General features: G+C 50.3%; 7 protein-coding genes across 8 annotated transcripts; 2 read left to right on the forward strand and 5 right to left on the reverse strand.

Moving 5' to 3' along the window:
- Window positions 1-411: 411 nt before the first annotated feature.
- PV06_10663 (uncharacterized protein) lies at window positions 412-2,412 on the reverse strand (the record flags this gene model as incomplete). Its single annotated transcript, XM_016412232.1, has 4 exons — window positions 412-1,322; window positions 1,371-1,699; window positions 1,747-2,030; window positions 2,080-2,412. The coding sequence occupies 4 exons, from the start codon at window positions 2,410-2,412 to the stop codon at window positions 412-414; spliced, it is 1,857 nt and encodes a 618-aa protein (XP_016257246.1).
- Window positions 2,413-5,869: 3,457 nt separating this feature from the next.
- On the reverse strand, window positions 5,870-7,497 carry PV06_10664 (uncharacterized protein). The gene is made up of 4 exons (XM_016412233.1): window positions 7,375-7,497; window positions 6,940-7,319; window positions 6,297-6,878; window positions 5,870-6,157 (listed from the first exon to the last, which is right to left on the reverse strand). The coding sequence occupies exons 1-4, from the start codon at window positions 7,463-7,465 to the stop codon at window positions 6,023-6,025; spliced, it is 1,188 nt and encodes a 395-aa protein (XP_016257247.1). The 5' UTR covers window positions 7,466-7,497; the 3' UTR covers window positions 5,870-6,022.
- Window positions 7,498-9,440: 1,943 nt separating this feature from the next.
- On the reverse strand, window positions 9,441-11,349 carry PV06_10665. 2 transcript variants are annotated; one of them, XM_016412235.1, is made up of 4 exons: window positions 11,109-11,349; window positions 10,683-11,056; window positions 10,446-10,623; window positions 9,441-10,383 (listed from the first exon to the last, which is right to left on the reverse strand). In XM_016412235.1, the coding sequence occupies exons 2-4, from the start codon at window positions 10,964-10,966 to the stop codon at window positions 9,751-9,753; spliced, it is 1,095 nt and encodes a 364-aa protein (XP_016257249.1). In that variant the 5' UTR covers window positions 10,967-11,056; window positions 11,109-11,349; the 3' UTR covers window positions 9,441-9,750. The 2 variants fall into 2 exon arrangements, with proteins under 2 accessions (XP_016257249.1, XP_016257248.1); XM_016412234.1 differs by having other exon boundaries at window positions 10,683-11,349.
- An 80-nt stretch (window positions 11,350-11,429) lies between these two features.
- PV06_10666 (uncharacterized protein) lies at window positions 11,430-13,290 on the reverse strand (the record flags this gene model as incomplete). The annotated part of the gene is made up of 3 exons (XM_016412236.1): window positions 11,430-11,813; window positions 11,872-12,093; window positions 12,150-13,290. One exon carries the CDS (start codon window positions 13,288-13,290, stop codon window positions 12,253-12,255), a length of 1,038 nt encoding a protein of 345 aa, XP_016257250.1. The 3' UTR covers window positions 11,430-11,813; window positions 11,872-12,093; window positions 12,150-12,252.
- Window positions 13,291-16,322: 3,032 nt separating this feature from the next.
- PV06_10667 (uncharacterized protein) lies at window positions 16,323-18,086 on the forward strand (the record flags this gene model as incomplete). The annotated part of the gene is made up of 3 exons (XM_016412237.1): window positions 16,323-16,382; window positions 16,435-17,028; window positions 17,079-18,086. The coding sequence occupies 3 exons, from the start codon at window positions 16,323-16,325 to the stop codon at window positions 18,084-18,086; spliced, it is 1,662 nt and encodes a 553-aa protein (XP_016257251.1).
- On the reverse strand, window positions 16,566-21,323 carry PV06_10668 (uncharacterized protein). The gene is made up of 6 exons (XM_016412238.1): window positions 20,377-21,323; window positions 20,269-20,331; window positions 19,736-20,209; window positions 19,515-19,686; window positions 19,112-19,471; window positions 16,566-19,063 (listed from the first exon to the last, which is right to left on the reverse strand). Exons 1-6 carry the CDS (start codon window positions 21,190-21,192, stop codon window positions 18,126-18,128), a joined length of 2,823 nt encoding a protein of 940 aa, XP_016257252.1. The 5' UTR covers window positions 21,193-21,323; the 3' UTR covers window positions 16,566-18,125.
- A 349-nt stretch (window positions 21,324-21,672) lies between these two features.
- PV06_10669 (uncharacterized protein) lies at window positions 21,673-24,428 on the forward strand (the record flags this gene model as incomplete). Its single annotated transcript, XM_016412239.1, has 2 exons — window positions 21,673-21,919; window positions 21,970-24,428. 2 exons carry the CDS (start codon window positions 21,673-21,675, stop codon window positions 24,426-24,428), a joined length of 2,706 nt encoding a protein of 901 aa, XP_016257253.1.
- Window positions 24,429-26,232: the final 1,804 nt, after the last annotated feature.

A 26,232-nucleotide genomic window follows, 5' to 3' on the forward strand; every position in this document is an offset into this window, starting at 1 on the left:
GTTCCTCTTCTGCTAATCATTTCAAATTAGATCTGCATCTAGGCCGGCGGTGAACTCTCCGAGTCGTTCCAACCTATTCTTTGATCCGAGCGTCGTCGGTTGCATGAGCGGAATTTTTGCAAATTCCGTACGCAGCGGCAGTGCAGCATCGGGGGCTGTTGTCTTGGCCATGCATAAGACATCCAGTTCCGGGAAGGCATAGTATGGGTGAACTGCTAAACCTCAACTTAAGAATGTAGACCTGCCAGAATACCCTTGGTTATTGTCGCTCGAACGATCACGAATGGTAGCTAAAAAACCACACAGAAAGATGTTTGTGCGCAATGATATGTCAAAGTTGCTCAACAGCTTCATCCTACATATACCCCACTGAATTATTGTCCTCAGGTTGCACAGACAGGGTTCTTCTGCTCACTCATCTTCAGTCTTCGACGACATCTTGACCTCTACATCTTCTCGTGTCTTCTCAAGAGGTGCTTCGACCTTCTCGGTCATCAGTCTCCCGACTTGCTGTAGGAATACGCAACACACAATCGAGATGACTGCCATGGGAATGACACTAGCCCAAGCCAGTTGGAACCCTCTTGTGTACACAATTTGGCCTGCAGTCCTCGCAGCTCGGATGATTGGCAGTGTGGCGGACGGTAGGGCTTGCGACAACACACCGGCAAGTGATCCTTCGGTGGGTGGGCCGTTACCCCCTGCCATGACACCCAACAAGATGGGAACATCTTTGGGTGACAATCCTGCTTCAATGGCGGCTTGAGCGACGGTGTTTCCGTAGTGTGATTTCACGTGGCCGAAGGCAATGGTGTATAGAACCGCCGAACCAAAAGCACCTCCGATTGCCCGGATGGAGAATGCCGCACCTGTAGCAGTTGAGAGGTATGCATGTGGTGCCGCGTACTGTACCACAGCAACCAGGAGAGTGAGTGGTCCAGCTTGCCCGATGCCGCACACGGCTGAAATACCGAGTGAGACATAATTCCAGTCCCGCTTTGTGGCTGTGAAGACGCAGGCGGTGATGAGGAACAAGACAAACGAGGCGACCAGAGGCCATTTGACGTCTTTGTATCGGGTCGAGTACCAGATGACGACGATTGAAGCTATTATCGTAGGGCCGCTGTATGCGAGTTGACGCACTCCGATGATCAAGGCATCAGTTTCCCAGCCAAGATAAAGCGTCATTTGGTTCATGATGGTATTGATGGCGCTGTAGTATATCCAGCCTTCGACCAAGACTGCGAAGAGTGCGAGCGGGAAGTTGCGTCCACCTTGGAAGAAGACGTGAGCCATGAGACCATCCGATCTACCTTTCCATTCTAAGAGCACAGTCAGAAAGTCTTATGGATTGGATCTGAGGGTCATACCATAGGCGCCACACAGCAGGAGGCAGACAATGCCGATGACCAAGGGTGCCACCACATGTGGGTTCGACCAGGAGTAGAGTCCAGATGCCCAGTTGAGAGCCATGATGCAGCAGGTAGCACCACCGATGTACAGGAACGAACCAATTGGGTCGCAGGCCCAAATAATTTGTCGAACACTCATCTTGGGGAATTCTCGATTGGATTTAGGAGGCCAGTAAAAGACGAAGAAGCATACAGACACAAGCAACTGTAAGGCTGCCTGTACCCAAAACATATTCCGCCACCCACCTGGAGTTCTGCAGAAAGCACCGGCGACAAGACCAGCCACTCTGGGTATGATGTTAGTAAGGATTTTGAGCTGTTTGGGGCAACGTACAGTCCACCACTGGCACCACCTAGGAAGCCAATACCGCTGGCCACTGTTCGATATTTGAGCGGTAAGATTTCTGCAGGAATCGTGCCAACGACTCCGATGGTAGCAAGGGTGACACCGTAGAGGACACCTCCAGCAATCAACAGGTTCATATCATTTGCTCTGGCAGACATGACAGAACCGGCAAAGGCGACGATTGGTGTGAGAGTGACTAGCATTTTGCGATCCAAGACGTCGGACAGTCGTCCAATGATGGGATTCAAAACAGCCTGGATCAGTAATGGGGTCTAAGGGCTGTCAGTATTTGTTGGCACGACAAATAGTTGAGAGACCAACCTGTAGCACCCAAGCAGACATAGCTTGATCTCCAATATCTTGAACGATGAATGCGATGGTGGAAGGGGCAGCGACGGTGGTGAAGATTTGCATGAAGAGGCTGTTCCGTAATGTTAGTATTTGAGTCACAGAAGGGTTTGTCAGTACTTGCGTGAGATATGCTGAGATGAACACGACTACCCATGTACGCCATCCCAGTACAACCCCCACCTCCGCATTTTCGTCAAGATCAATGCATTCATCTGGAGAAGGATTGATTGACTTGAAGTCCTTGGGTGGTTCAACGGTGGCAGCATTGGGGGATTCCATCGTATCTTCTCGTGTGGAAGTCATGTCGAAGAGGATGTTTAGTCGATTTACAAGGAGAAAGAGTTGGGCATATCCATCCTTTTATGCACGAGACCATGGCGCAGTGTCTGGGGAAGCCAGGATCAGCAACCTCGTGATAAGGACGGAGTATCTATTCCGACCGGGGGTGGAGGGTCAGATCTGTTGATGGCTGACTCCATGTTTCATAATTGATAAGGCACAATCTTCGGCAGTTGTGTTGAGCTGTGCCGTGACCGGTCATTTGAAAACGCTTGGGCTGTTTGAGAAATACCAGGCACTGTCAGCGGTATTGATGGGAACGGGCCAACCAACACCTCAAAAGCAGCAGCAGGTTCGACGCGTAGGGAAAGCAAGACGGCAAGTGTTTCTGGTTCAATAGAGCTGTTTTGATGGAGTTGACAATCGTATGTAGGAAAGTCATCACCGGCAAGTACAAAGGCCGTTGCCACAGAATTCGTCGCTTCTAATTTCACTGTAAGCACTTCACAATACTGCACCTGGGCGTAAAGATCAGCGTGGTATAGTTGAATTGCAACTTGGCTTTATTTTTGAAGTTCTGTCGCCCATCAGATTGAGATCGATCATTGGACAGCAACCAGACGTCATGAACAAGTCCTGGAACAAGGGAGTCATCCTCGCCGGTTACTTATTGTGTACCGATATCCCAAGTTCAGCATTGATGTCGATCCTTTGTTTTCTACGTTTATTCCACGTATCAGAACTAATGATCAAATCGCCAGACCCACGATCTACCCTTGTTAGGTAACCAACCTCAAGACCGCCATCTCCCTATTTACTCATCGCTGCAAGGATTGCTCTCCGCGACTTCCAGAAATGGCCATATAGTGCAAATATTGTCGATAGAACACTGTTGATTATCGTGGCCACTTAGGAGATATGCTCAGTTTTAGCCTTGTCATCTTCACCCTTTTCGCCAACGTGGACGGGTTGGGTATCCGCCACCTCGTCAAGAACCTCTGCATGGTAATGGGATTGCTTGAACTGTTGGTGGATCTGTTCTTCACGGGTATCCGTCAACACGATACCGTCGCCGAAAATCTCGGCGACGTCCTCGAGAGCTAAGCCTTTGGTCTGTGTCATGGTAAGTAAAACTCTAGACGCTTCGACACTATGACAAAGGTACATACTTCTGGAAAATAGAACCAAATAATGACGACACAAAGGGCTGTAAGGATGGTGAAGACAAGGTAGTACTTCCAGCCGATGGTGTTGAATGCAGTGGGAGCGGCGCTGTTCCTGGTTAGACAAACGCCAGATGGGATCTCTTAAATACTTGCCTCGTGAAGACAATGATAGCCATAAACAACCCAGAGCAGGAAATTCCGATGCCACGAGCACGGAGAGGGTTGGGGAAGATTTCAGTGGCGTAGATGTACGTGCTTGCGTCAATAGTCCATCCGTAAAAGCCGATGTGAAGGAAGAGGAAGAACACGGCTGCTTTCGCCGCCGCCGTAGAGCCGGTCCTTTGATAAACCGAAACTGACGCACACTCGCCAGCAAGCGCGATAACGTCGCCGGTGAACCCAAAGACTGCGAGGAGTTAGCCCCTCTCATCAAGTACGCGGGTGCGTCACGGTACTCACGGAGCATCCGCACCCTCCCAAAATGGTCAATGACGGCAGCATTGAACGCGTTACCGAAGAGGCACACAGTGATCCAACCACACTGGATGAGAAGCTGATTGACCACACTGAAGCCGAGGTTGCGGTACAGGAAAGGACCGTAGTCTGCGCACCAGGGTTAGCCCTGGAGACTAGCTTAGATCTTTTGGTACCCCAGATATACTCACTGTTGATGACAATTGTCCCGGTACATTGACCAGCGACCATGGTAAGCCAACCAATCCAGCATCTCTTGCGCAGAGCTGGCCTTGTAAAGAATTCTTTGAGGGGTACATGGTCCTTCATCTCTTCCTCGACTTGAGCGCGCAAAAGTCGAAATTCTTCCATGATAGCATGCTCATTGTTCCGTGGACCCGACTCGGTCCGGCAAGCTTTGAAGGCTTTGAGGGCTTCCTCGGGACGAGACTTGGTCAACACTGAGAGGAAGTCAGAGAAGTGATGTTTCGTTCTGTGTGGCTCACAACTTACGCCAACGTGGGGAGTCTGGAATAAACAAGACACCGCCAGCGAGAAGGAGTGGCCAGAGACCACCAATAGCCAGCGGCATCCTCCATTGGGTGCCACTGGCGTTGACAAAGTAAAAGCCAAAGCCGGTCCAGCTGGCAGCAACGTAGCCAGTCGCGATGCCGGTGCCGTGCATGCCAACCAGCAGGCCACGGATCCTGGGGGGCGAGATCTCGCTCTGGTAGAGCGGAATGAGGCTGACCAAGGCTCCCACGGAGTAGCCCGTGATCATCCTGGCGATCATGAACATGGCAATGTGTACACTTCCAGCTGCCAGGCCGTTACCAATGATGGAGGTGAAAGAAGCGAAAAGGATTGCCCTCTTTCGGCCCCATTTGTCCGGAATCCAGAAACAGGAGATACAGCCGAAGAGGCCGCCAACCGAGAAGAGGCCATTGATGGCACCCAGGAGTTCATCCGAGTTTGAACGTGTGTCGAGTTCGAAATACGACAGAAAGGTGGGCTGCCCTGTGGTGGTTGCGATGATACTCGACCCATATCCATAGGTGATGCTGCCCAGGGCAACGAATAGAACAATCTGATTATTGTCTTAGTGTATGGAGAGCAGGCAGGCAGAGTGATTCTTGACGATACTTACACCGAATTGCACAAGAGAAATCATATTGACAGGCGATCAAACGGAGATGAGAAGGGCTTCTTTGACGAGGAGAAGCTACCCAAGGGACTAGGAAACACCAAACTCGGGGCGATACTTGAATATACCTCGATATATGTCGTGGGTACATCCTTTCTCCTTTCACCTTCTCCGAAGCATTCATTACCTCGGAAAAGATAAACTTTGATCTAATACGAGGATGTTACTCCAACAGCCAAGGCGGTCTTGAGGAATTCGTCGTAGCAGTTCTTCGAGCTTTACCATGCCTCTTTTTGACTTTGCGGGGGTGGAACTACGCGTCCTGACAGGACCAACAATCCCCAGACCAGGCCAGAGGGAGCTCCATTGACGCGGGGATGGACCCGCCATTTCGGGGCCAATCTAGACCACGTCTAGCAAGACTTTATGCAGATTAGAATTGCTTAACAAGCCCTGGGTCTTACTCATAGCGCAAGTACCCCAAATGAGCGGGGGTTGTTCTCCGTCGGCACCGGGATTCGATTCCCATGAGACAGGTCCACTGTGCCTCGTTTCATGGGAAAACCTATCAAGGGGAGGATTGAGATCAACTCCGCATGGAGATCCGAGTCCGAATATCAGAGTGTTCTGGTGCGAGCACTCCCACAGAACGCATGTCTAGCTCAAAGTATAGTAAACGTGGCGCTTCAGTTGATGAGCGAGGTACGGTTAGGATATTGCAGCTTTCCGATTGATTTATTCCTCGTTGACGCAGTTCAAATCAAAGAGCCTTGTGAAGGGAGTCGTCCCCGCTTCTATCTTGGAGATTGACCCATTCACGTTACAAAAGCTGCGTGAACGCAGCTAGAATTGACCGCTATCACGCTCACCATCAACTTCCATTACTGCAAGCATAGATCTCCTTATGGAACTCCACAGACAGTGCAATCGAGGTCGGATCTCCTGGTGGGAGTAATTGAGAAGCGTATATTCCACAGTTGCCGGCAACTGGATCAATCCACCAGAACTGAAAGATTGTAACATCAGCATGTGGAAAGTTAAAGGTGGGAAGCATGCACAGGAGAGGAGAGATGATTCGTTCGGTGAGGGTTGACTCGACATGAGAGACATGGACATAACACACGTGGGTACATGGATCAACGTACCAAGTTAGGAAGTCCTCCCCAGGACATTGTACCTTTTTTGCACACACCTGGTACCTCTGCGGTGGTCAAAATGCCACCCAGTCCAAAATTCCAGGATTCAGAATCGACACCATTTCTGAACATTCCGCCAGTCTTTGGATTCTGCGTGTGAACCAGCAGGTGTCTGGGGTCCGCAAGCTGAGGCTCAAACATCATTTTTGTGGTCTCTGGCTTCAGTAATGTCCCGTCATTCTTCAGCAACGAAATCAGCAGCTTGATATAATCAGCTGCAGAACTGTACAAACCTCCGCCCCCCAAATCATCCACAGGGTTCTGGTGATTATACGGCGCGGAAGGAGCCAATTCACCCGTCAGTTCTCGTTTCGTGGTCGGACAAAGGTTGTTGCGAATCCGATCATTTTCTGCGATTCGGAAGCCGGTTGAAGTCATTCCCAGAGGCTCCCAGATGTGCCGCTTCAGGTATTCACCAAGGCGGACGCCTCCGTTTACTTTCTCAACCATTTTCCCTGCCCAGTCAATCGCGACGCTGTATGACCAACCTTCTCCTGGCTCGTATACTAGCGGTAGGAACTGTCTTTTCGTCTGTTGTGCCTGCGGTCAGAAAATGCCAATTGCGTTTACGATATGCAGGATTCAAACAGACAAGAGGCTCCCCCGAGGCACCGATCGGCTGTCCTTTGAACTGTCTCCATTTTGCTAGTTCCGGATTCAAAAAGTCGTAGCCCATCCCGCTCGAGTGTGACAGCAATTGACGCAACGTGATCTTTTTGCTGGCTTTCTTCAGCTGAGGCTCGCCGGCATCGGAGAAGCCTGTCAAGATCTCGGGTTCCTTCCATTCCGGCAGAACCTTGGATATGTCGGCGTCGAGGTCCAAGAGTCCCTTCTCGACTGCCTGTAATGCCGCGATCGACGTGGCTAGCTTGGTGCATGATGCTATCCAAAAGGTCGTGTCAATCGACATTGGTTTTGCCTCGTCTGGATCGACCGACGTCTGCCCTTCAGCCTGTGAGTAGATGATTTTCCCTTTGAAAACGATTAGTGGTTATGACTCGATGTGCCGGAAACCAAAAGTCACTACCAGAAGCATCAGCTGCCATCACCACAGCTCCAGGAATTCTACGGTCCGGCCCTGGAGCCACTGCCGCTTGCAAAGTCTCACGGAAACCCATGTTGAGAATGGAGACGCTGACGGAAAACCGTGGAGGCTGGAACGATGCTGGAGAAATCAGGTTGGTGCTCAACTTTGATGATAAATATTCCCCGCTATTCCGCAACCTCGGCTCGCAATGTCTGCGAAGGAAACGCCTGCAAGGATCTTACAGCTTACTTTTGTTATCTAGTTGATGGCTTATCTTCAAGTGTCCTTTGACCATTCCGCACTCGTTCTCACCCTCATCACACAACATACACCGGGTTCGTTAGCCCCAGGAGGATGTTTGATGAATTCCTCACTTCAACTCGGACAAACTCTACATTCGGCAGAGGCTGATGAATGCTCTGGCCATCCACAATGGACACATTGCTGAAATAGCCCTTTTCACTGATGAAACAGGCATCTGCTCCGGCGAATCCAACCCCCGTAAATGTCGCATATATACCCGGACCGCATTCTGATTTGGGTACGACATCTCCAATCTGCGCCGTTTTGTTGCCATATTGAACAGCGAAATCGATTTCTTGTCCAGGACCTTCGACAAGATACACCCTCCCCGTCTTGACAGCTTGCACGATTGCCGATTGACTCTTCTCACCTTCAACTCTGACCACCGTGGTCGGTAGGCCGTTGATGTCGGGGTAGCTGTGTGCGTCACTGCCACCGATGGCTGTGATTCTCTTGCCCCGTCCCAGCTCGGCTTGCCACCATTGCACGCCGACCTCGTCTAACGGGTCGAAGCGACCGTTCCACACCTCGATGGCTTGATTGTGGTCCCAATCAAGCGTCCAGTCACAACGTGAGCAATTTTGGAAGGGGTGGTTGATCGAAACGAGGGCGCCGCTGTTCAACACTTGTGTGGCTGCATCAGCGTAACCCGTGTCATTCGAGGCATTTGTGTATCGCCACTCGACCTGCTGCGCATACTCGAGCCCGATGGCTTGCCAGTGACCGTGTCGAGTAGTAACCTCGATCGCGCGGCAGACGAGAAGCTCGGAAGCGTTCGCCGGGATCCATTTGGCGATGTTGTTATTGCTGGTATCGGTATTGTGGTCAGAGAAAAAAATGAAGTCGAGGTCTCGGGACATGGCATTGTTGATTTGTTGGTTGGGAAGGTATTTGCCATCGGAGTAGATGGTGTGCATGTGGAAATCGCCCCGGAGCCATTTCGGGCTCGAGAGAGAACCTTTATATACAGGGGCAAGTGAAGGCGTCCACAAGGTCTTTTTAGGGTCTCGAGACAATGAGATGTCCAATTTCCAATCAATACCAGAACGGTTGGTCGCATAGGGTCCGAGTGCGACGTTCCATGTGCCGGCCTGGATCGGGCCTGCATCCTGCGCGAACGTTAGCCTTCAGAGAGAATGGCGGATGTCAATGTCTCGTCGTACGTAGCCTGGCGTCGCATCTTCTGCGGAGATTGTAAAGTTGAATCGGAATCCTCCAGACCATCCTCGGGATCCCGTCCTTCCTCCTTCTACGTTGATAGCTCCAATCCCGCGAGAGTCAAAGACTCCCAGGTCAAGAGAATTCCCAGCGCCTTGAAAAGAGTATGTTTGGTTCACAAAGATCGACGTCACGTCCTGGTCGACCTCGAAAGGTACGTAAACGAAACTGAACACCTCCTCTGGGGTAATGTGACCTGTCAACGTAAGATTCGTAGTTGATTCAGCGTAAGCATGTCCACACGCCAGGAGGACAGGCACTGTGTGAAGCAGGCACGATGCGAATAGCTTTGCGATACCCATGATGCTCATCTAAGGACTATCAATAAAAACTTGCAGCACCAATGACCTTCCTATGGTGCTGTCTCAGACCCATCGCTTTGAAGGTCGAAGATGTTTATTAAATACCTCGATGTCTGGACACTTTGGCTTCCTAACCCGCGAACACTTGCGTGCTGCTCCATGAACTAACATCAGCAGAGCAGACACGGTCTTATCTGAAAAAGGCTGATGAAGCCACGAGTAGGAGACAAACTGAATGATAGGCTGCATGAAGGATCCATGAGACTATCAACTGGCTATCAACTGCCTTATTGGGGCAAGCGCCTCCGGAGAGAGTTGGGCGCCCAGAACCAGCAACCACGAAATTGAACATCATCGTCGAAACACATATCCTTTAGGCCTACGAGCATGGCAAAGATCTGCCTCCGCTAGGCAACGGTGCTAGTATCCTCATACCACTTCGACAGGAGTGAGAGAGTGCTTGCGCGCTACTGGTAACGTTTTTCTTTTCTTGAGCCTACCCACCCCGAGGCATAAAGCAATAGTACTGTCTTCCCGATCCTTGGCTGTAAGTTCAGTCCAAAAAGTGGACTTGGGATCCAGGAAACTTCACACCGTGTTTTGTAACCTGGAGACTGAGTAGATCAGGTCGGGAGTAATGTCCAACGGTGTCCAGCATATGTTTAGCGACGCCCCTCGCACGGAGGTCAACATCGGCATACAAAATCCCCTCTTTGCTAGCATCTAGTGGCTGTACAAGCTCCTTTCCGTCAGGACCATAGATCATACTGAATCCACCGCCAGGTGTGCGAATGTACGGGTAGTTGTCGACAAGGCACTTCTTCGCGTTCTTTTCAGTCATGATCTGGGTAGCGGTCATCACGAAGCATGCGCCTTCCATGGCCATGACCTGCGAGAAGCGATTGGACGCTTCGGGACTACTATGCCACGGCCAATTGTCGTCGGGCGGATCCCAGAACAGAGGCCAGCTAGCGACGTGAATGTCAGTGTTCTGCCAGTAGGTATAGTAGCGAAGGAGAGGCTGCGCATGCTCCCAGCAGTTGAGACCTGAAATCTTGCCAAAGGGGCCCTCCGTCGTCGTGGTAAGGCTATCGGTCTGGCCGTCACCAAAGTATGCACGCTCAACGTGTGTAGGCTTGATCTTGCGGCGGTGGTGGACGATAGTTCCGGTTGGGTCGATGAAGGACTACTATGTGGTGAGCTTGTGTGGGCCAGGCACATATTCTTGTACGACTATAGTCGACTTACTTGTGCAATGTAGATACTGCCGTTGTAGCGCTCGCTGTAGCCCAGAACGGTGAATATGCCGGCTTCACGGACAGCGGCCCGAATGCGATCCATCTCAGGTGACTCTTTGACAAGGGAGTTCCTGAAATACTCGTCCATGAAAGCAGCGCAGTCTCCGACCGACTGTGACCAGATTGCCCTGCTAAGATTCAGTAACAGTGCAGGTCCAGGACAGGTGTAGCTGAACCTTCCACATACCATGGATATCCAGGAATGAAGACTTCTGGAAAGCCGAGAACATTGGCTCCGTCGTCACCAGCCTGTCTGATGAGGCTAATGGCTTTGTCCACGCCACCTTGGAGGTTGTTCCAGACAGGCTCGGCCTGGATCGTCGCGATTTTGACAGTCTTGTTGTTTGTGGGCGACATGTTTTCGTGGGGTTTATCCTGTTCTGCCGACTCGACACTTCCTGAAACAGATCGTGTTGAGATCGATATCACGGACAGATCTGATGCACAAGGTTCCGACTTTTGATCTGTCATTACCTTGCAATTTGGCGAAGTTATTTTATCTTCCTGATCAAGCCGGAGTTTTTCTGCGAAGGACCACGGTGCTTATCAGGCACACGGACACTTCAGTACTTATCAGTCCCTGCATCACTTGCACCGAAGATCTGGCCCATACAGGAGGAGTGGTCAGCCCGAGGAGTAACCTGTCAGGCTAAGTCGTCCCCGCGTTGTCTCTCACATTGACGAATGGTAGGGAGTAAAGTCAACCGGGATCGTGACAGAATACGATCGGCCGAGGTTTTGGTGTGTCGTCCGAGTTGACTAGCGAGCACGGCAGTTGTGTTCAACGACCTACAATTGGTGAATCAACGGAACCTGCTTCCGTCGCAAGATAAATAGCGATTGACGAACTTTAGATTATGAAGCTTCTAGTGATGTAAATAATCAAGTCAAAGGACAACGGCTGCGCGAGATGAGTACGCGAGCGCAGGTGGTGACATGATGGCGCTAGTCCCCAATCACGTGACGCAGTGAGTCGAATACTATCATCATTGAAGCAGGCGGTGACTTGACTATCATGACTTGCGTTGCATGCCGTGTGTGCATTGGCTCTCGAATCTGATGAGCCAGGATGAGGACATATCAAGTCCAGTGATTTGATCGTTGTACGTGTCGTTCATCTTTCCCACGGACTGTCCTTTCTCCAGGACCAACCAAGTGTCAGTCAGTCGCCCGCTAGAGCACATCCCTGAACAACAGAACCATCTCTCCCTCTCCCTCTTCATCTCTCCTACCGCTCACTAAAAGGCCCACCGAGCTTGTTGTTCGGGTCGTACTTCTTTTTGATATCAACAAGTCTAGGCCAGTTCTCACCGAAGACCTATTCGTGTGTTAACACAAAACACCAACTACTCTTCACGTCGAATCGAAACACTAACCTCCTTTGGATCGACAAACCCCTCGAGGAAGTTTGGAAAGTAATCTGCTTTCGTGTGTTTCGCCTTGATCTCGAACGGTCCGTTTGCCATGGCCTGATATCCTACAAGATCTCCCTCCTCCGAGCCAGGAATTCTGCCTGCTCCCATCTGAAGATTATGCTGGTTTCTTGTGTGTGGCCAGGCAGTTTCCTTGCTGGGATACTTGAGTGACTGATAAGCTGCCTGCGCAGGTGGTGAGCACTGTTGTACTTTTCCACCTCGAGTACTCTCCGACATACCTTCTGCATCATTTCAATGAGCACATACGTGCTTCTTGCTAGGCTTGGTTCCTTATTCACAAGTTCAACATACCATTTCCAAGAACGCAGTATCAAGCCTTCGTCAATCGAGGACAATGTTGCACCACATTGCCACGTGTTGGTAACACCCATCGTGGCTTTCAAACTGTCTGTGAAAGATCAAATTGAGCCAGAATATTCCGTAAAGCGCTGCCCGGTCGAACTTACCGAAGCCCTCGTTGACTTCTCGAATGTTCAGCGCCTTGGTCAAGTCCACTGCTCCTTTTATGTCCAGTGCCCACTTGAAGCCGGCTTCGCTCCTTCCGTGTTCTTCCCCGTTGGCGTCATATGCAAATATTGCGAGACCTGGTTGCGGCTCATTGCCTGCGTAAGTGCCCATACTCATATTCAAACAGTATAGATGCAAGGCAACCTTGGGATCGGAACACCGAGCTGCAAACGCTCCAACTTCACGGGCCAGATCTTGGAGTGCATCGGCCGGGTAGATGATCTGTCCGCAGTAGATCGAGGATGGGTATTTGTAGACCCTCATCTTGCAAGCAGTAACGACCCCAAAGCCACCTCCGCCTCCTCTCAATGCCCACATTAGATCCGGCTCTTCGGCGGCCCAGACGATGCTGCCATCCATTTTGACGACCTGTGCATCGAGGAAATTCTGAGGGTCACTGGAAAGGCCATACTCCGAGCTCAGCCAGCTTTGACCACCGTGGATGATCGAGCCTCCTACTCCCACGTATGTACACCTTGCACCGACAGCAGCATAGCCCGGGGCATACTCTTCGACTTTGCGATCAATCTCGCCCCAATTATGTCCTGCGCCAAATATGACGGTTTCGTTCTGAGCGTCAAAAGAGAACGATTTGAAGTTGGCCAGTGATACGAGAACGTCCTTTGCCGATGCGTTTCCGACTCCGGTGCACCTGATGGCAAAATCCAAGTCGGACCGGTTCAAGTAGGTAATGAGGGTACTCAATGTTGTCAGATCTTTCGGTTGCACCACGACACGAGGCTTCTTGTTGCATTGCGCCGCCCATGTTCGACACTGCTCTTCATATTGCGGAGAGTCTGGATTGATGATGTCTCCTTCATTCAATATATTTTTGATCTTGTCGAGCCCCATGTTCTCTGGCCTGCGGAGTGTCGCAATTCACTCTTCATGATTGGGGGAGAGAGTATCCGTACTTTGAACATTGTTAAGTACTCGAACAAGTGCCTGGCTTTAAGGCGTGCCATCATTAGACTCCTAGATGTAAGCGTTCCTATGCTCGTAATTGCTCACGCTCACGTCACCTGGATGATGCAGGTTTCGCACGAATTCGCCCATTCTTTACGAGCTCGGTCCACCCGTCAACCGTGTATCTGCCTGGCTTTGCTTTTCGCCTCGGCTTTAGTGATCCCCGATACCGTCGCCGACTCTGGACCATAAAATGAAGGCTCGACACCTCGTATCAGGATCCCAGAATCTGACCGCTAGCATTTCTAAGAGTAACAGGATGAGTCAACTCGTTGAGATCGATCATTTGGAAGTGTTCGTAATCGTCGACAATGAGGTTGACCCCATTTCGTCGTACAAAGTACCCGGGTTGACCGTTGGTGGCCAATTGGCCGATGTTGCCGTTCGCGCACCACTTCAACATGCAGAGCGAGGTGGAGCTGGATTCGAGATCAGGATGGACAACTTGTGCTGCGGTGCTCATGGCCTATCATTGATGATTGTGAGAGTTGCGGCTCAGATTGGCATTTAAAAAAAAAATCAACAGCTTATGGGTGATTTAGACTGCAACCAAAGGTGACAAGCGCCGAACGATGCTTTTTGATACGGCCCCGGAAGATCATATCTGGGAACTCAATGCAAGGCGCTTGGAAGCTGACATAGGTTCGGTCGAGCTTGTGCAACTGTCTCATTGGCATCGGGATCATTCTGGCGGGATGCTGAAAGCCATTTCCATGATCAACGAGGCGAGGCCATCAGCAAGTCCAGTTGTCGTTGACCTCCATCCTGATCGACCACACTATCGAGGTTTCCAGGGCCCGGCCGGACCGGTGTCGCTAGAGGCTGATCCAACCTTTGCAGAGATCGAGGCGGCGGGCGCGACCGTGGTCAAGAATGATAAGCCTCATACGGTCCTTGATGATATGTTCTTAGTTTCAGGGGAGATTCCGCGAGTGACCAGCTACGAGGTAGGATTCAAGCGAGGCATGAGATTCAATCAAGACACAGGTAGTTGGGAAAGCGATGAGCTCATTCTCGACGAGCGTTTCTTGATGTGTAATGTTAAAGGTGTGGTTCCATGTAACATCCTTCGTCTTCGGCCACTTCACTAAAAAATTCACAGGTAAAGGGCTCGTGGTGTTTACAGGCTGTAGCCATGCTGGAGTAGTCAACGTGGCAAAGCACGCTCTACAACTTGGTGGAAATACCAAGTTACATGCTGTGATTGGGGGATATCATCTCGTCGGCCCTAATGAGGGTTGGATCAAGGAAACTGTGGCTGACTTGAATGATCTCAACCCCGATATTCTTATGCCTGGTCACTGCTCAGGCTGGCGAGCCAAGGTCGAGATTGAAAGGATGATGCCAGGAAAGCTCGCCCCATCAACTGTCGGCACAAAGTTCTCGTTTTGAGAAACCAGGAAAGGAACAAATTCAGGACGCATCCTCTGGAGTAGCTGGGTACACCCCCGAAGAAGAAGACCGAAGAAGAATTTGTTTCATTCACACGGCTTGGATATGTAGTCAGTAGTCCATGCATGCCCTGCTTCTCTTCTCTCTCATCCTCTGTCCAATCGTCGAGGGAAACATCGGAGCCGTTCTCAGACTATTGCCGGTCATTGACAATGTCTAAAGTGGTTGCACAAGCCAGAACATTCCTAGTGGCTGCCTCGCAAATTGATGAAGTATTTCCGCTGCCAGCATGTCAACAGACCAGAACATCAATCACAGTTGCAGGGCTCTTGAGCGTCAAAGAAGCGGACATGGCTTGCGTCACCATAGCAGAAACGATGAAAGAGGTCACATTGAGTCTCCTTTTTCTTCGCTCAAAGAATAGCCGAAAGGGGAACAACAAGCGAAGATAACATGACATTCTAGGCATGCTCTCGCTAGAGGAAATGCAGTAAGATATCAAAGGGCGGGAAGGTGTACGTTATATGTAGGCGGAAATTTTCAGCTGAGTGTAGCAGCAGGACGGAGTAGACATTAAAAAGGCATAATGTAAGCAGCCGCCCAGCGTCTCTACAAGGAGCCATTAATAGCACTCGTAATAGCCCGGAAGAAACATCGAACCCGCAACGGCTAATAAGAGGTACCGAGTGGAAGGGCAACACCGACTAGTAATGATCCTCCTGGGGACAAAGTGGTTCAGTGTCAGTGTGCAACAGATCTAGAGTTACACTTCTTTTGAGGCTGACTCACAGCCGATTTTCTCTCCACCAAACTTCCCTATCTGTCACCCAGCATACTCCGTGCATGCTATTTGGGTACCGAAAGTTGTTCTTTTTGGCATGTCCGTAAGCAAACACCGTGCGGCTTTCGGATGATCCCTGCACTTTCACGTGGCACCCAAAAATGACCTCAGATACCTCTGGCTTATCCATTGGGCTGCATTGTCTCTCGAGCGTCGGGTCTACTAACTCATCCGGGCTAGCCATGCGAGGTGCAGCTGTTGACGACTTGAACTTCTTCGTGCCATTGTGAGACGAGGCTGTTCAGCTTTCAACGTTACCACAAAATGTCCTACATGTTCTAAGCCCCAAAGGCGTGTGAAATTACTGCTGAGGATCCTTTTTTTCCAAGTGTGGACGATCTGAGGAGTGTCCGCCCTGTATCAACTCGTCGAGCCATCCGAGTATGCAGATGCAACGCAGCGCAGGTATTGCTACGTTGGACTGTCCTCTTTGGGGTGATTTTTTTTGGATGTCCCCGGAAGAAAGGGCAAGAGCACGAGGCTGAATTACCCAGTGTTTCGGCATGTTCTTATATTTTGGGACTTTATCCGGTGCTGGTGTCCTCTATCAATGTAGACGCTGCTAGCAACGATATTTCTCTTCAATCACCAAACCGAAAAACGCGCCCCTCTACTGGAAAGCCACCCTCTCAAGGCTGCCCGACAACCAACTCAGAGTCTGACATAAAGGGCGTGCTCTATCTGAATGGGCAATATTGGACGTCCAAGTACAGGGTGCGCTTTGTGTCGCAAGCGGAGAGTAAAGGTACGTTGTAACGGTCTAATTGTTCAGTGCGCGACGACTTACTTAACGCTAGTGTGATGAGGGCAAGCCTGGGTGTCGGAACTGTGCCAGGCTCAAGAAGCCTTGTCCGGGTTACCGCTCTCCAGACTATGGCTCCATTCGACCAACAGTCTTCGTCTCTACACCAGAAACCTCGAGACACAGTTCGACCGAAAGTCTGTTGCCAAATTGTTATAGTGCAAAGACTGCATCTATCGAGTCGGAAGAAAGCGACACCGCTCAAAGCGATTCTGTCCTAGAATTATCCAAAAGACGTTCGCAAAGTCCTATGTCCATGGGCAATCTCCCCCAAGACGTGACGGAACAAGCCGTCTGGTACTCGCTCTCGCAGCTGGACGTTCATTCTCGGATTCTCTACGGCAACGAAACCTTCTCCTTCCTCCCTGATATCCTCTCAAAAGTCAGTCGCCATTCATATCTATACGCCGCTATGCGAGCCGTTGGAATAGTGAATCTTGCAAACCGATCACCAACAGTTGACATGCGAAATATTGTCGATTTTGAGTATGCCAAGGCAGTTTCAGGCGTCAATGCAGCGTTGGCCGATCACGATCAGCGCCTCAAAGATGAGACGCTGGTGGCCGTCTGGCTATTGGGTATCAGAGAGGTAAGAGCTGTTCTTTGGGGTAATCCTATCAAGCATCTGACAGGAAACAGCTGCTTGCCAATATCACTGGCTCTAACCAGTGCAACTTGGGCGGAGACTCGGCACAGCAAACACATATCGACGGCACGTTAATGCTTCTCCGTATGCGTGGCGAAGGCCAATTTACCACTCCAGAAGGTCGCCATTTATATCAGCTCCTTCTCTCTTCCATGGTAAAGGGACCCTCGTCGTGCCCATCATCTTACAAAACTAACCGCGACCAGCATTGGAAACCATTGTTTGCAAGTGAAGAACCATCTCCAGAATATCTGATGCTGGAGGCTCAAATTCCGAAAGCCGTACCGGTCGTGCCAAAGGCTTCCTCTCGACTGCGCAATTTCTTTCACGGCGTCTCGAAATTACGTGCTCGAATCAAGAACTTTGTCTCTATTTGCCAAACCCGATCATTGGACCGAGACACATTGGTTGGATCGTACATCAAAGCGGCCTTGAAACTTGAAGAGAAAGTAGCTAGCTGGTGTGACATGCGTGAATGGATGCCTCAACCTGTTGTCGATGAAGAAATCCGGCCCAATTTAGAACGTGGCCTTTGGGCCGCTGGTTCTCCTTTTCGGCTTCACTGGTTTCGTTCCTGGAACGGCTTCTTTCACTGGAACCGGTATTTCGTTTCGAAGATCTGCCTACATGCTGCATTGATCGATGCTTTGGCACAGCTTGACCCGTCAAGTCTGGCCGAGACACTAAGCCATGGCAATTTGGATCGCAACAGCATCGTACAGGTGCAAACTGCTGCCCTCCAAGAGACTGTTCGAGATTTCCTGGGAACATTGGGTTATGCTTTCGGAGATGTCGATGCCCATGGCCACAGCCAAGCGCGGCCTTCTCGGGCGGTGAGTGAAGGAGCAGATCAAGAAGTTCGTGGAATCAATGTTCCAGCAACACTGCAAGTTCAGCCTCCTCTGGCGTTCTTAATAAGGCTGGAATATCTTGGCTCCGGACAGCGGGAAGCTATGTACTTGGCGTTGCAGCGTCTACGCGCTGAATTTTGCTTGAGATGAGAGATTTCAAGGGTTCGAAAAATCCTCAGACACATTCTGCTAAAACATATCAAGATCTAGATCGTTCAAGTCCATGTCGTTATTTTGTAAACCATAAAGAGCGTCAAAGTTCATGTCGGCATCGTTCGAATCCAAGCTGCCTAGTGCGGCAGCTTCGTCGAGAACCTGGTCAATGCCGTCAGCCTGTTCTTGATCTACCGGGTCCTCCATTGGCCCCGCTGAAGTTGGGACACCGTCAAGGTTTGGATTCGCCGTGTCGATATTGCTGAGATGTTGAGCAAAGGTAAACTCGTTCAGATTCATGTCCTGGACAGTAAGGAGATTTGCATAACCCTCGACCTGTCTGTGTAGTCGAACTACGGCCTCGGCTAGAATTGACTCTTTTTTCAGAATACGTCCTAAATTTTGGTGCTGCACTCGTAGTGCTTCTTTCAGCTGTTGGCCACCTGTACAAACAATGGTCGAAATTGTGTCGACAGCAGAGAGAAATTCATGGCTGTCGCTGAGCTGAAGTAGTACTCTCAAAAGTATCCGTAGCGTTCCTTGGGGGCCGAGGGCGCTGACAGCAGTGTGCACCATCAATGAAATGTCATAGGCTGCGTCAGTTGGGGTGGTGGACGCTCCGTTGCTGGTGATCATGGTTATAATGCTTTGCTGTAGATTGTTTGAGATCTGATTGTGGTCGCTGAGCCATCTATTCTTGCCCGGGAAAGAGAATTCAGAATACTGATTTAAATTATCGCTGGCAGCTTTCAATCTAATGTGATCATGCCCTTGCTTTGACTGTATTTGCTCTTGTAGACTGCCTGCACACATTGATAGGATTGTCCCATGAATGTCTCGTGAGTCAGGGCTTCCAGGAACCTTCGTGAAAACGTCAAGGATACACGAGACTTCGAAGGTGCCTTCCTGGAGAACTTTGGTGATCCAGTTGAGCGCGGAGGACAAGGACGGAAGAAGGAAAGGCTCTAAGAGATCTGTTCGTGGTCAGCTAGAACGTGTCAGAAAGAAAATAGACGACCTACAGTCAAGACCAGCCTTCAGAGATTCCTGAGTCATTTTTTCTTGCTGGTAGGCCGTTATGGACTGTCTCAACAGTGTTGGTATCAGAATGTAGAAGTCATGCGGGCTACAATTGGTGAACAGCTCATCACTCAATCCTTCTGCAAGGTAGAGAGCGTTGATCCAGTTACCAAGATGAATTTTCCTCTCTTCCGAAAGTCTTTCCAAGTCAATGTCGGCATCGGCATTGTTGAAGAACTCAGACAGAAAACCGTCCTTCTTCCGAATACCGAGATCGGTTTCACACAGACCCAGGCGCGCTTTACACACTTGTACAAGCAGGAATGCAGCTCCGAAATCATCGTATACAGGTTGAGCTTCACCTGTGGTCTGTCAGCACGATCTAAGTGCGAGGGATCTACTGACCATGGATTTCATTCCATCGCCATTCGTCCAATAGCGTGCATATAGGGCCGAGCCAAAAGCTTGGAGGAACGAACAGGGCAATACAGTTGACAGCTGCCGGTTTTCGGATAACTGCATTTGAAAGGTCCTTAAGGTACTGGGTTTCTTTGCTGCTGCAATAGTTGTGCATAATCTGACAGATATCAGTATGCGCTGGCGTTAGCCACGTGCAGATAACTTACTTCAACCAACGCGTGACTGATAGAACCAGCACTCCCATCACTCCGGATGAGTTCTTCAACCAGTTTAGGACCCCTGACATGATTTGAGGTTACCTGCGATACGAGGTCATCTTTCGAATAGAGACCTTTACTCATGCCAGAGATTATGTCCTCGTTCCCGATGAGTTGTAGGCTGCTTGAGTGAGAAATCAAGCGATGGAGTGAGCAGATGTAGAGAAATCGAGATCCCACAGACACGAGATCTGGGTTTGATAGTTCCATCAAGACTAGAGCCCATGTTTCGACTATGGTCTGCTCAGTGTCAAAGCTATTGAAAGATGAAGCCGATATCATAGAGAGGAGACTAGGCAGCTTGTTTTGCAGGAATAATCGGCACTGTTGATAACAAAGTGTGGTATCTGTGTTCGAGAATTGTGCTCTCAAAATGTGGAACGACACAACGAGGACATCCGAGAAAACGGCCTGATAGTCATTCTTGTCTATGATTAGCAAAGCTCGCTACATTCATGAGTCACAGTTGTTGCGTAGCATACCTGATGACGAGTGCAGAGATAGTTGACCAGGGCGCCATCGTCGATCGTTGATCCTGATGAAAGCTATTTTATTAGTATTGTTACTCTTACCATTATAGTGTGACGCACCATAGCAGTAAGATAAAGAATTGTCGCCGCTCTTGAGGCTATCATGTGAGTTTCGGGGACATGAGCTTCGAACTGCATCGTCCTGATATCCGTCAACTGAGCAGCGGAGTCGCGTGACAGCGATGAATCCTGATTCAGTACATCGAGGACGCCATTTATCCGACTGAGAAGATGGCTTGACAATGCGGAATACTGGGCGAGATCCAGAGATTGTCTGACTGAGCTCCGTAGTGCAATTACAGAAGATGATACCTCCCTTGGCACACGATCTGGGGTGTGGGTGACGGAAAGAGCCTCGCAGCCAGCGGCGGTTGAGGCCAGGGAGGAGACAAGAAATGCAAGTGCTTCGACAACATGGGATTTCGCCGTGGCCATATATTCATCCAATTCATGAGATACTTGAGGAGCCAAAGATATTAGCCATCTCGAGGATAGTTGGAGAGAGGCTTGTATGTCATCAAAGCAGGCTTTGTACTTTGGGGACAATATCACCATGACAATGTCCTGTAATATTCGACGGTAACACTCCATAGCGTGCAGGTTCTGTGGATCTCTGGATTTGTTCCATTTGTTGATGACAATCAGAAGAGCAGTTGCGACGTTGACAACTCCAGTAATTCCGAGATGTTCAACATATAGTGAGAGGAGGGGATCTCCTGGCGCGCAGAATGAGATCCGACAGTCGACCAGCGCATTGAACAACAGCTTGCCATTCAGCTCATCTCGATACAATTGCAACAATGATCCAAATTCTTGGACTGAAAGTCGCCGTGATAGACAGTAGCGAACTAGTTTTCGGGATTTATTGATGGCCATATTTTCTGCGACGAGATCGGTCGGGTACACTCTTTAATATGAGTAGCGCTGGACGCATTGCCGGCTTATCATGGGACAGCAGTCAGAGTCTTGGATCCAGAGTGTTTCGTGTTGACTTTTGTATGGTGGTGTCCTCGCTTTTGACAATGGAATCACTAGACTTGTCAATTGATGTAAAACACTCGCTTGACCTTCCTCGAGGCGCGAAATTGAGCTTGGCATGATCGGCGTGTTTCGGCCGACGCACGCATGACGCAAAGTGATCCCGGAGTCATATCCGTACATTTACTCAAGGCAAATAAATGATGGAGGAATAATGCGCAGCTTGCACATCTTCCAGGATCTCTACGTGTGAACCTGAGTCAGATCGCTGTTACTTCTCCATATCGACATGCTTCATCGGCTCTGGTCTCTTCATCGTGACAGAGATGTTGTCCAAGACGTCTATGATTCACGCAAATCACGCGTGCGCCCCGGTGCATGATGACCCCAACACCTTCGATTATCCCCCTGTCACCACACGTCCGCCGCAGTCTCTCAGCAGCCCATGATTTGGCCTCATATGAACATGTCGTTGAAGGGCTTTTGAGAAACACTCTAGATGCCAACCCCGACTGCATCGACATCGACCTAAAAATCAGCCAGAGTTATATCTCTGTTCGAGACGACGGAGTGGGAATTCAGCAGGAGGAGTTCACGGAAGATGGCTACCTTGCCCAAGCCTTCTGTATGAAATGACTTCAACCGGTTTGATCCAGTGGCTGACAAAGATACTAGGCACCTCAAAGTCCACTTCCTCGGGCCCGTGTTATGGCTCGTATGGCCGCTTTCTGTCGAACCTATCATCCCTCTCTCTTTTGACTATCACTTCTCGTCATTGCCAGGATAATGGCACCAACCGACTGACGCTGCATCGTGGGCAAGTGCTCTGCCGACAGCTATGCATGGATCCAGGAGGTGGAGAGATTGGACGGCGAGGAACACGTGTAGAGGTGCGCAACCTCTTTGGAGATATACCAGCGCGTACGAAACATATGTCCATTCGCTTTTTGAGTCAGACTGAGGTACACAAAACCTTTGATCGCATCAAATCGATGGCCGTTGGATACATTCTTGCAAGACCAGGGGCAGAGCGTTTGCGAATGACGCTCAAATGCGGCGATTGGCTTTATTTTCACAAAGAGACCGAGCGATGTGCTTCAGTGCACTCCTCTCTCAAGCAAGTTGTGTCGACACTTTATCAGGCGAAGCTCCTTTCCGACGCAAGCACTTCCTCCTGGAGATTATTGTCTCTTGCTTCAGGCGACTGGACAATTCGCGCCGCCATCTCCGTCAAGGCTGCCCCCGCCAGGACTTGTCAGTTCATTTCCATCGGGCACTCCCCGATCTCCGGGCAGGAAGGAAGCAATTGGTTACTGAAAGCAGTGAACGATTGCGTGGAGGAGTCAGATTTTGGTGTCGTTGAGGGTGAGGTATGCCGTTATGACCACAGCCACAATAGACGACGTCCAATGCAGCCCAGGCCTGTGAAAGCTGTTGATCGTTGGCCGATGTTTCATATCTGCATCAAACCAAAAGCAGCTCAGGAAAAGGACATCATGCAAAGGCACGGGATGCTAGAGCTTTTGGAGCAGACGACCAATCTCACAAGCCTTCTAAAGACTTTGATCCACCAGTTTTTGGAGAAGAATGGTTTCAACCCGACTACGATTGGGAAGCGTGGGGATGCTGTAAAGACCTCTGATCCTTTGGCGCAATCACCATCGAAGAAGTACTCTTCACAAAGTCCTAACCCAGAAAACTCAAACAAAGACACTCGTTTCAATGGCCTTCACTTCAACGACTGGCGTAGGATCAAGTGCAGGCGTACCCCAGGGTTCCGAGATCCTGGCAACGTATTCAGCTTTACTGAATCCACCAACAACGATAGTACGTGCGCTTCGGATACAAAACCTTCGTTTGAGCTGCTAGGAAATTCTAACGCTCGGGCCCAAACCACCAACATTGACAAGAGCCCAGAAATTGAAAGACCAGCCTCTTCAGCCAGAAAGAACAATGTTGCCAACACAGCCTTTTGGGAAAATCCTAGAGATGACGAGCCGACCCGTCTCCATCCAAGCACCGGGATCGTCTTAGGCCAGTTAGACGGTGTCGCTGAGCCCTTGTGTGGTCCCAGTAGCACACTTGTGCACCGACAGAAGTTCCGGCATCCCAAAGTCGCTACCTTAGCTAACCCAGAAGCTGGGACGCACCTCCACAAATACGAAGAAATCATTGGCCATAAAGCGAAAGAAGCTCCGATTGCCAGCCTCCCTACGCCCGCCTTATGTAAAATGAGCGTTAATACCGGTGCAACTGGGTTTTCTGGTGCTCGAGGCGTTTGTGATACGACACTAACAAAGGAGGCTCTTGCCAAAGCCGTCGTCGTTGCTCAAGTTGATCACAAGTTCGTCCTTGCCAGGGTTTCAGGACTTGACGCGTCTTCTGGTGAGCAACCTGGAAATCTACTCGTCCTCATTGATCAACACGCAGCAGACGAGCGCGTCAAATATGAACATTTATGCCAAGAGGCCTGCGGCAACGCCCCTGTCAGCTTGAGTGTACCCCTAGTCTATGAGGTCGATGAAGCCGAAGCAGCACTATTCGAGGAGCGACAGAGTTACTTTGAGAAGTGGCACATCGAGTACGTTGTCCAGGTAGGACACGACACGTCTTCATCCTCAGGCATGAATGGACGTTCATCACACTATTTGCGAGTTAGCGCTCTGCCGGCAGTTATTGTCACACGCTGTCTTTCCGACCGCAAGCTCGTGATTGAGCTCTTGCGGAGCAGTATATGGTCTAGTCATCTTTCATCCGGGAAACTAGCTTTGGACAACTCAGCAGAGCAAAATCCAGATGCAGGCGCTATGTGGATATCTGCGTTTGCCCACTGTCCACCACTAATGGTGGAGATGATCAAGTCTCGAGCCTGCCGTACAGCCATCATGTTCAATGATACATTGACTCTAGAGGATTGCAGCCAGTTGGTGTCTAGGCTCTCCCAATGCCGTTTTCCTTTCCAATGTGCTCACGGGCGTCCAACCTGCTGGGTACTGATGGAACTAGCTAGGAACGAGCAAAGACAAACTGACTCCAGCGCACATGATTCAGTAGCCGACGCTAACAACCACGGACGCGTTGGATTTGGTGTGGCATGGGATAATTGGACTGGCTCTGAGCCCAATGGCACATGAATGACTCCCGGTAAACGAGAGGATTCTGGACCATTCTATCTACAATGTTTCCATCCTCCTGACGATTTGGGTGCAGGTCTCAGGCACCTAAACCATGTCTCCATGGTGGCGGCAGTCACACAGCTGGCGTCTAGGGGGAAATGGAAGCGCCCTAGGCGCGTCAAGTGTTTCCAACACCACCCCTACAACCGGGGATGCTTCCGGTGACTTGGCTGTAAGCGAGGTGATGCGCGCAAGGCATTCCGCCAGAGCCGCGGCCAATTAGCAAAGCATGTTGGCCGAATGAACTTTTAGGCGCGCAATGATGCTGACACACAAGCACATGCGCGCAGAAACGCAGGACGCAACTGTCACCTTCCGCTCGAGTCAGCTTTGACCCCTCTTTGACTACTCGTTCTACCCTTTTACTGCACAGACGCCTTTCACTCTGGACGCCCACCCTAGTCATGTCTCGGATTCTGATTTAGAGCTTGTTTTGTACTGCGTAGAGTACCTTGTTGACCTTTCAGGATCCTCGACAGTATGAAGCGGTCAGTCGTGGTATCTGAGGTCTCTAAGAACACGATTCTTTTTGGGCTCACTCTCCACGGCTGCCTCAGCGAGTATTGCGAATGCTGTTCACTTGTTGATGTCTTCGGACCAGTCCGTTCACTACTTTAGTACGGGAGTAGAGGTGAAGTCTTCTCCATTACGGACACCATCGCGGAGAACAACAGCATCCACAATCCCGTAGGCTGTGTCGACGGAGCATGGATCCAAACAAGACGCCATTAACGCCAAACTATTACTTCCGCCACTGGCATGTCGAGGCCTCCACACTGCTGCGGCACTGGCGTCAAGCGCCTCTGCAAGCGCCGGCCAGCGAGGATACACACTACTTTGCATCCCCCGCCCCTTGTTGGTGTTTCCTTTACAATCAGCAATACCGCCCTTTCCTCTCGCTCTCTACTCTCTCTTTTGTTCAGTCTGAGAAATACTTGCATGTACTGTAACTACTCAGCTTCTATAACCCTTTTGACTACTCGGTTGAACGCGAATTGGTTTCTCCCAAACAGGGTGTCTATTGTCGAGCAGTGTGTCACACGGCTGATACCGTAGTGTCCGAGGACACTGACCATCACCCGCAGGCCGGCGCTTCTCGCGGCTAGAGGCTGTCTTTTAGGCGCCGACTACTACCGTACAGACGGGGTCTGCAAGTAGCATAACATCTATCTGTCTACACCATCGACCTCATCGACAGCATTGGTGCTGCGCTCCTTTTACTCCTACAAAAGTCACCTCTATGCCCTCAGCTTTCACGTCCATCGCCAATCGAGCCCTCTTCGTCTCTTTGATTGAGACAATCACTCAAGCAGCACAGTCACACATAGAGAGCACTTCGTGCAATTGACAGTCTACAGCCCTATTCTGGGACGCCTGACTGAGTTCATGATTGCGTGCATGGGTACAAACATTGTCAGTAACCTGTCTGTGGGAGATCCGAAGCTTGAATGTCTATCTGATACACGACCACTAGCCCGGCGATCCTCACATTCGCGGCATACAAACCGGCACAGTCACTGCGTCTGAGTCTGTGGTTGTCACAAAACCAGAGCATTCTTCGGCTGTTTGTTGCGTGAAGTCAAGGCGGCAGCCGCTAATGCTAAGTATGACATCCTTGAACTCAATAGCTGATGCTGCAATCTGCTGTGCTGCAAGCTAAGTTCCTGAAACTCCTCTGACGCTTGTTCAATCGCAGATATTGGTGCCCTTGAAGGGTTCTCACTCGCTACTCCGGAGAAGACCTCGTTCCACAAACAAAAGA

This window comes from Exophiala oligosperma (genome assembly GCF_000835515.1).
Source record: "Exophiala oligosperma strain CBS 72588 unplaced genomic scaffold supercont1.15, whole genome shotgun sequence".
Classification (NCBI taxonomy): Eukaryota; Fungi; Ascomycota; class Eurotiomycetes; order Chaetothyriales; family Herpotrichiellaceae; genus Exophiala; species Exophiala oligosperma.

Coding starts and splice junctions, on each gene's coding strand:
- PV06_10664 (XM_016412233.1), bottom strand. CDS start 7,465: ATGGGTTTCCGTGAGACTTTGCAAGCGGCAGTGGCTCCAGGGCCGGAC. Junction 7,320..7,374: donor GATGGCAGCTGATGCTTCTG/GTAGTGACTTTT, acceptor TCGTTTTCAAAG/GGAAAATCATCTACTCACAG. Junction 6,158..6,296: donor GGGGAGGACTTCCTAACTTG/GTACGTTGATCC, acceptor ACAATCTTTCAG/TTCTGGTGGATTGATCCAGT.
- PV06_10665 (XM_016412235.1), bottom strand. CDS start 10,966: ATGACAGATCAAAAGTCGGAACCTTGTGCATCAGATCTGTCCGTGATA. Junction 10,624..10,682: donor TTCATTCCTGGATATCCATG/GTATGTGGAAGG, acceptor GAATCTTAGCAG/GGCAATCTGGTCACAGTCGG. Junction 10,384..10,445: donor GCAGTATCTACATTGCACAA/GTAAGTCGACTA, acceptor ACCACATAGTAG/TCCTTCATCGACCCAACCGG.
- PV06_10668 (XM_016412238.1), bottom strand. CDS start 21,192: ATGGCCATCAATAAATCCCGAAAACTAGTTCGCTACTGTCTATCACGG. Junction 20,210..20,268: donor ATCTCTGCACTCGTCATCAG/GTATGCTACGCA, acceptor ATCATAGACAAG/AATGACTATCAGGCCGTTTT. Junction 19,064..19,111: donor TCTGAAGGCTGGTCTTGACT/GTAGGTCGTCTA, acceptor GACCACGAACAG/ATCTCTTAGAGCCTTTCCTT.